General features: G+C 46.3%; 1 protein-coding gene across 7 annotated transcripts in view; it reads left to right on the top strand.

Annotated features, from left to right (window-relative positions):
• ST13 (ST13 Hsp70 interacting protein) overlaps positions 1–12,281 on the top strand; it is a 652,995-nt gene that overhangs the window by 20,820 nt on the left and 619,894 nt on the right. For all 7 annotated transcript variants that reach the window (XR_012226447.1, XR_012226446.1, XM_073558050.1 and 4 more), the window contains exon 2: positions 5,741–5,798. Coding sequence is in view for 5 of the 7 variants with exons in the window: in XM_073558050.1 (XP_073414151.1) it covers positions 5,741–5,798 (58 nt within the window). In the remaining 2 variants the exon portion in view is untranslated. The remainder of the gene's footprint in view (positions 1–5,740; positions 5,799–12,281) is intronic.

The following is a 12,281-nucleotide window of genomic DNA, read 5'->3' as shown; positions in this document are numbered from 1 at the left end:
CTCTGTGGGTGTCTCTCTGTGGGTGTCTCTCTGTGGGTGTCTCTCTGTGGGTGTCTCTCTGTGGGTGTCTCTCTCTCTCTGTGGGTGTCTCTCTCTCTCTCTCTGTGGGTGTCTCTCTCTCTCTCTCTGTGGGTGTCTCTCTCTCTCTCTCTGTGGGTGTCTCTCTCTCTCTCTGTGGGTGTCTCTCTCTCTCTCTCTGTGGGTGTCTCTCTCTCTCTCTCTGTGGGTGTCTCTCTCTCTCTCTCTCTCTCTGTGTGGGTGTCTCTCTCTCTCTCTCTCTCTGTGTGGGTGTCTCTCTCTCTCTCTCTCTCTGTGTGGGTCTCTCTCTCTCTCTCTCTCTGTGTGGGTCTCTCTCTCTCTCTCTCTCTGTGTGGGTCTCTCTCTCTCTCTCTGTGTGGGTCTCTCTGTGTGGGTCTCTCTCTCTCTGTGTGGGTCTCTCTCTCTCTGTGTGGGTCTCTCTCTCTCTCTCTCTCTCTGTGTGGGTCTCTCTCTCTCTCTCTCTCTGTGTGGGTCTCTCTCTCTCTCTCTGTGTGGGTCTCTCTGTGTGGGTCTCTCTCTCTCTGTGTGGGTCTCTCTCTCTCTGTGTGGGTCTCTCTCTCTCTCTCTCTCTCTGTGTGGGTCTCTCTCTCTCTCTCTCTCTCTCTGTGTGGGTCTCTCTCTCTCTCTCTCTCTCTCTCTGTGTGGGTCTCTCTCTCTCTCTCTCTCTCTCTGTGTGGGTCTCTCTCTCTCTCTCTCTGTGTGGGTCTCTCCTTTTTCCAGGCTGCAGTTCCTTTAACCCCTTAGCGACAGAGCCCGTCTGCAGCTTAAGGACCAGACCAATTTTTACAATTCTTACCACTATCCCTTTATGAGGTTATAACTCTGGAACGCTTTAATGGATCCCGCTGATTCTGAGATTGTTTTTTCGTGACATATTGTACTTCATGTTAGTGGTAAAATTTCTTCGATAAGTTTTGTGTGTATTTATGAAAAAAACGGAAATATGGCAAAAATTTTGAAAATTTTGCAATTTTAAAACTTTAAATTTTTATGCACTTAATTCAGAGAGATGTATCACACAAATTTCTTAATAAATAACATTTCCCACATGTCTACTTTACATCAGCACGATTTTGGAAGCAACATTTTTTTGTTAGGAAGTTATAAGGGTTAAAAGTTGACCAGCGATTTCTCATTTTTACAACAAAATTTACAAAACCTTTTTTTTAGGGACCTAATCATATTTAAAATCATTTTGAGGGGTGTACATGACAGAAAATACCCAAAAGTGGCACCCTTCTAAAAACTAGACCCCTCAAGGTACTCAAAACCACATTCAAGAAGTTTATTAACCCTTTAAGTGCTTCACATGAACTAAAGCAATGTGGAAGGAAAAAATGAACATGTAACTTTTTTTTTGCAAAAAATTTACTTCAGAACCAATTTTTTTTATTTTCACAAGTGTTAAAACAGAAAATCAACCACAAAATTTGTTGTACAATGTCTCCTGAATACGCCTATACCCTATATGTGGGGGTAAACCACTTTTTCAGCACATGGCAGATCTCGCAAGGGATTGAGCGCCGTTTGACTTTTTCAACGCAGAATTGGCTGGAATTGAGATCGCATGCCATGTTGCGTTTGGAGAGCCCTTAATGTGCCTAAACAGTGGAAAACTCCAACAAGTGACCCCATTTTGGAAACTACCAGAAAATATGGGAAGCAAGGTGTGCCACAGTCCGCGCTGCTGAGTCCACAAAATCACCTGGGATGCAAGATGTTGTAACAAAGTACTTCTTTATTCCTTCCTACGCGTTTCGGCGCCCTTCCTGGCACCTTCCTCAGGGTAGGGCGCCAGGAAGGGCGCCGAAACGCGTAGGAAGGAATAAAGAAGTACTTTGTTACAACATCTTGCATCCCAGGTGATTTTGTGGACTCAGCAGCGCGGACTGTGGCACACCTTGCTTCCCATATTTTCTGGCAGTTTTTCCACGTTGGAGTGGTCGGTGGAAGTCCTGCAGCAGCTGATACTGTGTTATGTCTTCAAGCCAGTTGTGGGTCACACAACTGGAATAGGTGAGTGGAACTGCATTATACCACTCACATTGTAGTGTCACTAGTGATAGGGCACTATTGCGCCTCTTGTTCCCCCACCCTTTTTGTATTCATTTTGGAAACTAGACCCATTAAGGATCTTATCTAGATGTGTGGTGAGCACTTTGAACCTTCAAGTGCTTCACAGACGTTTATAACGTAGAGGCGTTAAAATAAGAACTCCATTTTTTTTTTCCACAAAAATGATCTTTTCGCCCCCAAATTTTTATTTTTACAAGGGTAACAGGAGAAATCATACCCCCACAGTTATTGTGCGATTTGTCCTGAGTACGTTGATACCCCATATGTGGGGGGGGGAACCACTGTTTGGGCGCATGGGAGGGAAGGAGTGCCATTTTGGAATGCAGACTTTGATGGAATGGTCTGTGGGCATCATGTTGCGTTTGCAGAGCCCCTGATGGGCCTAAACAGTGGAAACCCCCCACAAGTGACCCCATTTTGGAAATTAGACCCCCTAAGGAACTTGTATAGATGTGTAGTGAGCACTTTGAACCCCCTAAGCGCTTCACAGAAGTTTATAAACGCAGAGCTGTGAAAATAGTCTTTTTTATTTCCACAAAAGTGATTTTTTTAGACACAAATTTTTAGACCCCCAAAGTTGGTAAATAGTGGAAACCCCTCAATTCTTGCTCCAACACTAACCCCAACATACCCCTAATCTCTAATCCTAACCCTAATCCTAATTCGCCCTAACCCTAATTCTAGCCCTAACCCGAGCCCAAGTACTAGCCCAACCCTAGTCCTAGCCCTAACCCTAATGGAAAACTGAAAAAAAAAATATTTTCTTTATTTCATTATGTTTGCCTATATAAGGGGGTGATAATCGGGGGGGTTATGTACTATTTTTTTTATTTTGATCACTATGATCGTTTATCATAGTGATCAAAATAATGAATGGAATCTGCCAGCCGGAGCCGACAGATTCCCGGCGGGCGCACTGCGCATGCGCCCGCTATTTTCAAGATGGCGGCGCCCATCGGAGGACGCCGGCGGGACGCAGGAGCACCGGGAGGGGACGGAGGACCACGGAGAGGTACCGGGGGGGGATCGGGGACCCTATTTCTCTCTCCTCTGATGTGCGATCACATCAGAGGAAAGAGAAATTTAATGCATAATCGCGGCTTTTTTTTTGCGGTTGCCGTTATAGGGTTAATAATGGCGATTGCAAAAGCGGGGTCGGTAAAAACCGACCGATTCATGTTCTCTGGGGTTTCGGCTACCCCTGGCAGCCGAGACCCCGGAGAAAATACGACACTGGGGGGCGCTATGTACTTTCTCCACAGCGCCGTGAATTAACGGCGCTTTGGTTTTAGTACACTCAATTAGCGCCGTTAAAAGGCGTATTGGCGGTCGTTAAGGGGTTAATTTTCATCCTTCGCCGGATCCGTCAAAACCACTGTCCTGTGGCACACGTTGATGTGAGAACGGAGACGGATCCGTTTTCCGCCATTTTTGCGGATTGTTCTAGAAAGCTAAGCTCCCCGCTGTGCTTCATCAGGCTCAGCCCTGACCTTCAGGTTATGGGAAAAGTTGTACCGCATAACTGTTGTCCTTCCAAATATTGGCTTTTTATTTAGATGTCCAGCATGGTGTAAAGATGTCTGCTCACTTGCCAATTACCTGTCGTACTCTCCTTTTGCTACTCTCCGTGATCCTCTTCTGGAGGGGACTGGGATGAGACTGCTTCAGTGAATCACTGGCCACAGCGGTCATGACTGGAGCAGGATGTACTGAGCTGGGGTAGACAGTTCTTTTTAAGGGGTTATTCCTCATTGGAGGTGACTGGTGCCAGTGTTCTGACCTCACTGGCTACTGAGATGTGTACGCAATAGCCATTTGTCAAATGAGCTGGACATGTGTACAGTACCTGCGGATGGTACACACATTTCAGCTGTGTGGTATTGTCACATCATCGCCTCTGATGCAGAAATGAACCTTTTTTATGGCTCTGTTGACATAAAAATATGATGTTCACATTTGCTTTGGTCTAGACTGCGATCCCATTGACTGACTGCAGATTAGTAGACCTACTGTAGACACACCTTCCCGTCTATTCCTATGACACTGTTTGGATCAGGATAGCCATGTTTATTCTGGCCATGGCTGTCTGTACACACCATTCAATATACTCATGTAAGCGTATCCTAACATTCAGGAACATTTTAAAGGGAATCTGTCTGCAGGTTTTTGACACCTAATCTGAGGGCTGCATGATGTAGAGATGGAGACCCCACTGCAGTCATGTCACTGACTGTTTGCTGTAGTTTTAATAAAATTAATCAATTTAATCAGGTAGTCAAGCATATTAATGAGCTCTGTACTCCCCCACCACTGGCAGCTTTCTGCCCATATACTGTGTACATGGAAAGCTGCCAATCATTGGTGTGGGTGGGGTTATACAAGGCTAACCATTAAAGGGAATCTGTCACCCTTTTTTTGGACTATGAGCTGCCGTCACTAACATCAGGGTCTTATCTACAGCATTCTGTAATGCTGTAGATAAGCCCCCGATGTAACCTGAAAGATAAGAAAAAAGAGCTAGATTATACTCACCCCGGCGTCCAGTCCAATGGGTGTCGCCGTCCGGTCCGGCGCCTCCCATCTTCTTACGATGCGTCCTTTTTTTCCCTTCCTGTCGTGGCTTTGGCGCAGGCGCATTGCTCTGCGCCAGAGCCACGACAGGAAGGGAAGAAGAGGACGGCATCGCTGCAAGATGGGAGGCGCCGGACCGCAACACCCATCGGACCAAGACCGGACTGCCCCCCCGGTGTGTATAATCTAAAGCCCCCGTTAAACTAAACAATGTCCCAGCGATCCCACCAACGATCCGACATGATGGGATCGCTGGGACATCGTTAGGACCAGAGACGCTGGTTTCTAATGTAAACGTCGGGTATCCTCGAGCAGTGCGACTCCTGGATACCCGCTGTTTACCTTGGAAACTGGCGTACACGCTGTTTTCCAAGGTAAACATCGGGTATCTAGGAGCCGTGCGACTCCTGGATACCCGACGTTTACCTTGGAAACCAGCGGGTATCCAGGAGCCGCGACTCCTAGATACCCGATGTTTACATTAGAAACCAGCGTCCAGCATCGCTGGTCTCTAGCTGCCGCACGCTGCGATGTGTGCTGGGTAGCGGGAGACCAGCGATCGAAAAACGACCCAGGCCGCTTGAGCACGATCAGCAATAACTGGCAGGGGGGCCGGTCGCTGATCCCCGTCACACACAGCGATCTCGCTGGCGTGTCACAAAATCAGTGATCTCGCTAGCTGTGACGGGACCCAACTCTTTTTTTCTTATCTTTCAGGTTACTTTGGAGGCTTATCTACAGCATTACAGAATGCTGTAGATAAGCCCCTGATGTCGATACCTGCAGCTCATAGTCCAAAAAAAAAAGGGTGACAGATCCCCTTTAAGAGAACTGCTAGATCTGAATATGACATCAAGCAGACCAATATGTGACACATTGATGTAATCTGGGTCTCTGCAACTATATCAGGCTGTTCTCATATGGAGCAGCAAAAACCTGCTGATACTCCCTTTAATGCTGTATTGGTTTTATTTCTTTTAGTGGCTCACCTTATGAATAGTTCTTCTGTCAGTCATAGTCAAGTTTCTAAATCGTGTTGTCTTTCTTTCTGCAGCATGGGGGCATCTATCCCATCCTCGCCTCCCAAAAAATCTCCTACAGAGACCAATCAGGTAAAGATACCGGTAAACTGTTATTTTTGTGTCACTTGTCTAATTTTAAAAGTCTTGTAGGCACTTAAAGGGAATCTGTCACCCCTTTTTTGAGATATCATATAATGATATCATTCAATTGTGTGTCACATAAGGATTCTCTTAGTACTTTTGCTTCCCCCTGACCCCACACCTTTCATGCATAAATACCTTTTTTTTTTATATCGGTTCAGATGTATGTAAACTGCCACGGTCCGGTCCGATGGGCGGGGCTTATTCAACTGCTCCCCCCCCCTCCCTGTCCTGTTCTACACAAGAAGAAATGCGTAGAGCAAGACAGGGAGGGGGGGGGAGCAGGTGAATAAGCCCCGCCCAGCGGACCGGACAGCGGCAGTTTACATACATCTGAACCGATAGATAAAAAAGGTATTTATGCATGAAAGGTGCCGGGTCAGGGGGAAGCAAAAGTACTAAGAGAATCCTTATGTGACACACAATTGAATGATATCATTATATGATATCTCAAAAAAGGGGTGACAGATTCCCTTTAAGTCAGGTTAACGCGGTACAATTGTGTTATGTCCTTTTGTGAGTTGTAACATCTTGCCAGTGCTATATTTTACTTGTTACCCCCTGGCGACATGAGGCGTGCGTGTAAGATACATCTTTATCTCATAGCGATGCTGCCAATGACTTTGAGGTATTCCCATTTCGGATAATTGTCATGTTCGCAGAATATGCTACGAATATCTGATAGTTCTGTCCCAGCTTCATGAGAGTTGGCTGGTCATCCTAAGGGTATGTGCACACGTTGCGGTTTTTGATGCGTTTCCGCTGCGTTTTTGAACGTGCGGAATTGCATCAAATCCGTAGTGTGTTGTGCACACAATGTAAATCAATGGGAAATCCAAAAACGCTGTGCACACGCTACGGAAAAAAACACGCGGATTCGCAGCGTTTTATTTTCCGCATTATGTCAATGCTTTGTGCGGATCTGCAGCATTTCTGCACCCATTGATTTGCATTGAGTCGGGCTCTTAGGCAGCAAAACCACAGGTCTAAAAATGATCTGCGGTTTTGCTGAGGATGAAACGCTGCAGATCAGGAGGAGGGAAGAGTGTGGGCGGTGACTGTGCCTGTATAGTGTCGGGGCTGTGCGGGGGGGGGGTCTGCTGGGGCTGTGTAGGGGAGTCTATGGGGCTATGTGTGTGTATGTACTACAAGTCCCATCCGGCTATGCCTGCTACACTGACAGTGATTGACACATTAGCCAATGATGGGACAGTAGTAGTCCCATCATCCGGCTAATGAGTTGAATGTAAGAAAAAAAAAAAACCATACATACACACGTATAGTTCATACTTGCCATATACTGCCAATCCCCGAAGCCATCGATCACCTGAGAAAAAATTAAAATAATAGACAAACACTATACTCCCGACGTAATCCAATTAATACAATTGTCCCATCACAATCTCCCGTGGAGAGCTTGTCACATCAGCTGATGCGACCGCTCTCCAGGGGCTCCGGTGATACAGTGCGGAGGATTATCTCCGTCATTCTATCAATCCACCGCCGACGGGTCACCGGAGTTCACCTGTCACTTTTGCGGCACTACAGCGTGAGAATTTTCTGACGCTGTAGTGTCGTAAAGCGAGAGGCTTATCTCCAATGACGCACTGCTGGAGGGTTATCTCCGGTCAGTGTGTCATCGGAGGCCTATAGAGCGGTCATATCTGCTGATGTGACAGCTGTATAGGGAAGATCGTCGAGGGACAATCGTTATTAATGGGATTATTTCGGACAGGGAGTATATTGTTGGTTTGTTTATTTTTGTTTTGCACAGGGCTGTGGAGTCGGTAAGCCAAACCTGCGACTCCGACTCCTCAATGTCCCTTACACCGACTCCACGACTCCGACTCCCACATATCTATAATAATAAATGCCCTAAGCAGCTTCCGGTTGTAACAACTTCCGTCCAGTTGTAACCGGTGACGTCACCGCACACCTCTTTCCATGTTAACCCTCAACACACACACTCCTCTCACCTTTCACCATCTCCACTCACTCTTTCACTCCACATACGACCCCTTCTCTCTCTCCGTCTCTCATACTCACGCCATCATCGCCACTGATCCACGATCCCTGACATCTTCTTTCGCCAGCGCCATCCTGGATCCAGACGTCCTCTACGCCGGCGACATGTTCTTGCGGCGACGCCATCTTGAGTATCGCGAAATCCCGCAATACTAAAGATGGCGTCGCCGCAAGAACATGTCGCCGGCATGGAGGATGTCGGGATCCAAAATGGCGTCGGCGAAAACCCGACGGCATCCACGCTGGCGACATGTTCTTGCGGCGACGCCATTTTGGATCGGCGAAATCTCGCGATACTCAAGATGGCGTCGCCGGCGAGAACTACGTCAGGATCCAAAATGGCGTCGGCCATTATAATTATCCTCCATCCCATAGTCCCGTGCCCATATAACCATCATACGTATCCAAGATCCCATAGGCCCGTGCCCATATACCCATCATAAATATTCTCCATCCCATAGTCCCATGCCCATATACCCATCATACATATTCACCATCCCATAGTCGAGTGCCCATATACCCATCACACATCCTTCATCTCATAGTCCCATGCCCATATACCCATCATACATATCCTCCATCCCATAGTCCCGCGCCCATATACCCATCATACATATCCGCCATCTCATAGTCCCGTGCCCATATACCTGTCATACATATCCTCCATCCCATAGTCGAGTGCCCATATACCCATCACACATCCTCCATCCCATAGTCCCATGCCCATATACCCATCATACATATTCTCCATCCCATAGTCCCATGCCCATATACCCATCATAAATATTCACCATCCCATAGTTGAGTGCCCATATACCCATCACACATCCTTCATCTCAGTCCCATGCCCATATACCCATCATACATATCCTCCATCCCATAGTCCCGCGCCCATATACCCATCATACATATCCGCCATCTCATAGTCCCGTGCCCATATACCCATCATAAATATTCACCATCCCATAGTCGAGTGCCCATATACCCATCACACATCCTTCATCTCATAGTCCCATGCCCATATACCCATCACACATCCTCCATCCCATAGTCCCGTTTCCATATACATATCCGCCATCCCATAGTCCCGTGCCCATATACCCGTCAAACATATCCTCTATCCCATAGTCCAGTGCCCATATACCCATCACACATCCTTCATCTCATAGTCCCATGCCCATATACCCATCCTACATATCCTCCATCCCATAGTCTGGTGCCCATATACTCATCACACATCCTCCATTCCATAGTCAACCATTATGACATCATAATGAGCGGCGGCAGGGCTTGCAACCTTTGACATCAGCGTCGCCATGGCAACCATTGTGACATCATAATGAGGGAAGGGGCTTGATACGCACACACTGCTTCCCCAGTATGCAAATAGGGGCATTGTGACATCACAATGAGGGGCGGGGCTTGACGCACACACACTTTTCCCCCCCAGTATGTAGATAGGGGAAAAATTGTTTGGTGAATTGGAACGCGCGGGGTTAAAATTTCGCCTCACAACATGGCTTAGGACGCGCTCGGGGTACAGACGTGTGACTGTGCCAAATTTTGTGGCTGTAGCTGCGACGGTGCGGATGCCTATCCCGGACACACACACACACACACACACACACACACACACACACACACACACACACACACACACACACACACACACTTTGAGCTTTATATATTAGATTATATATATATACATACACACACTATGTAATAAACTATGTAAGTGACAAAAAACAGTTTTCAACAAAAACATACTAAATAACATTTGTGCAGTCTATGAATTTGTTCTAAGAAATAAAATTGCCTCCATCAGATCCTCCTTCATAGATGACCTCAAATCTGACCTAATAATTTTAAGGCTAGAGAACAACCTCTCTACACTAACTTGGGTTGGAGGCAAAGCCGTAACCATATGGGCAACATCTCTAACAATTTCTGGGTATAAAGGAATTGCCTCATGCAGTCAGTTTTGATGACCGGTTGAATTTTTCTTTGAGAGTAAGTGAAACATTTTGCTGAAATATGGTCAATCTGCTTGCTATAGGAGAATGAGTGAAATCTTTTTCCTTGTGGCAGCCCTTTGTCTGCTCCATGTCATCCAAATACTTGTCAGTCAAACTCCTCATCTGATGAGGATGAAGATATGGCAGCAGGGGGCGTGGCCTACACTCTGATGGCAACTGCTGCTTGAAAGGAGAGCTCTGTGCTTCAGCAGGATAAACCAGCTCTTATCAGCTCACAGATAACAGGATTACCAGCTACAGGAGGTGTGAGTAACCCCAGCCCTCAGAGATGCCTAAGTTGAGACCTAAAAAAACTGGCACTCCAGCCAAGCTGACAGACTTTTACCCCCGGGATAGGGAAGTCTCCTCACCAAGCAAGATGGCGCTGGCTTCCCACTCCCCACTCCTCACAAGGAGGTACAGGCTGCTTGAGAGGCAATACAGGCATTCCTCTGACACAGGAAACAATGCAATCTCTGCTGAAAACGCTGAGGGTTTCCCTACAGGGTGAAGAAATAGTCAGAGAGCTGAAGGAAGAAATCAGGTCTCTGGCTGATCGCACAGGGCATGTAGAAACTAAAATGGCTGAATTTGCAACATCACATAACAATCTGATAGACGCTAACACAGCTTTGGAAAAGGAGGTGGAGGCACTAAAACTTAAAATCAGTGATATAGAGGACAGATCCCGAAGAAATAACCTAAAAATCAGAGGGATTCCCTCATCTGTAGCAGATAAAGACCTCCATGAATACTTCCACAAGTTTCTGCAGCTTATACTTCCTGGATGGCCAGAGACCTGATAGTGGACAGAATTCATAGAGTCCCTAAATCCAAAGGCATAGATCCAGCTCTGCCTAAAGATGTCCTGGCTAGACTTCATTTCTATAAAACAAAAGAAGCCGTGCTGTACACACTGAGGGAAAGTGCAGCCCTGCCAGACACTTTGATGGGACTAAAAATCTTCCCAGATCTTTCTGCTACAACTCTTAATAAAAGAAGAGAATTTGCCCACCTTTCTAAACTCCTTAGAGATCAAGACATCAAGTACAAGTGGGGTTTTCCGGTGAGGATGATAATTTTCAAAGACGGAGGCACTTACATATGTCATACTCCTTCTCAGCTGGGCAAATTGCTGGATGACTGGGGAATAGCCCACCCACCAAACCCTGGTGGGCGGGAGAATCAAAGAGGCTCTCCAAACAGGATTAACCCTGAATGGTCAGCAACTTAGCTGGGACTCCTTCCTGCTTATGGCACCTGCTGTCTCTGCTCCTGTGACACGGGATGTCACGTAGCCCCCCTGATGTTCTCGCCTATGGCGAGCGGTTATACTCCGGTCACCCTACTCGGGGCAAACCGGTGTTGATGGAACTTTTTTGTTTTTGTTCCTCTTCTCACAAATGTTCCTTAATTTTTTTCGGAAATTTCTTTCAATTCCTTGTTGGTCTAACCCCTCTCATCCCTGATGGCGTTCCTAGGAATTCAAACCCCCCTGCGGCTCCAATATGAGAATTAAGATATTGTCTATTAATGTGAACGGACTCAACTCCCCAGCAAAAAGGTCAATGATGTGGAGAGAGGTGATGGCATCTAACTGTGATATAGCGTGCATTCAGGAGACCCACCTTCTTTCCACAGATAATAAACGGCTACTTCATCCCAGGTTTCAACACGCCTTTTTTGCTAATGACTCAAAAAAAAGAGGAGGAGTGGCCATTTTAATAAAGAACTCAGTGGCCTTTAAATTGATAAATGTCAGTTATGGAGCGGATGGAAGATATAATATTTTGTCTTGTTATATCAACAGCGTCCCTTATACCTTGGCATCGGTCTACTCCCCAAATTCATCACAATTGACCTTTGCTAGGAAATTTTTCCAAGCATTCAAAGATACTGCCACAGGGGCGGAAATCATCTGTGGAGACTTTAATATACCTGTTATACGGTCCATGGATTGCTCCAACATCAACATCTCACATGCTAAGGAACTTAATCATCTCATCAATGAATTCCATTTTCATTACAGCTGGAGATATTTACACGCATCAGAAAGAGACTATACATTCTTCTCTTCCAGGCATCGCTCGTACAGTAGAATTGATTTCTTTTTGGTCGACAGCAAATCTATAAGTAATTGTGTTGCAGCTGATATTGGTTTAATCACTTGGACAGATCATGCGCCGATCTTTGTCTGTTCAGGGTAGCTTTAGTTTTCAAAATTCCCCCAGGTGGAGACTGAATACTAGCTTGCTTGGTAGGCAGATGGTACATGATGAAGTAGAGTCAGTGTTAACAGAATATTTCAAACTTAATAATAATGGGGAAATTTCTGACGAGACCCTGTGGGCTGCTCATAAAGCAGTAGTCAGGGCAGCTCATAAAACTAGCC

This window comes from Dendrobates tinctorius, unplaced genomic scaffold (genome assembly GCF_039654945.1).
Source record: "Dendrobates tinctorius isolate UK_male_01 unplaced genomic scaffold, ASM3965494v1 ptg000012l, whole genome shotgun sequence".
Taxonomy (NCBI): domain Eukaryota; kingdom Metazoa; phylum Chordata; class Amphibia; order Anura; family Dendrobatidae; genus Dendrobates; species Dendrobates tinctorius.
The sequence above is the reverse complement of the archived record's forward strand: the minus strand, read 5'-3'. Positions and strand labels throughout refer to the sequence as shown.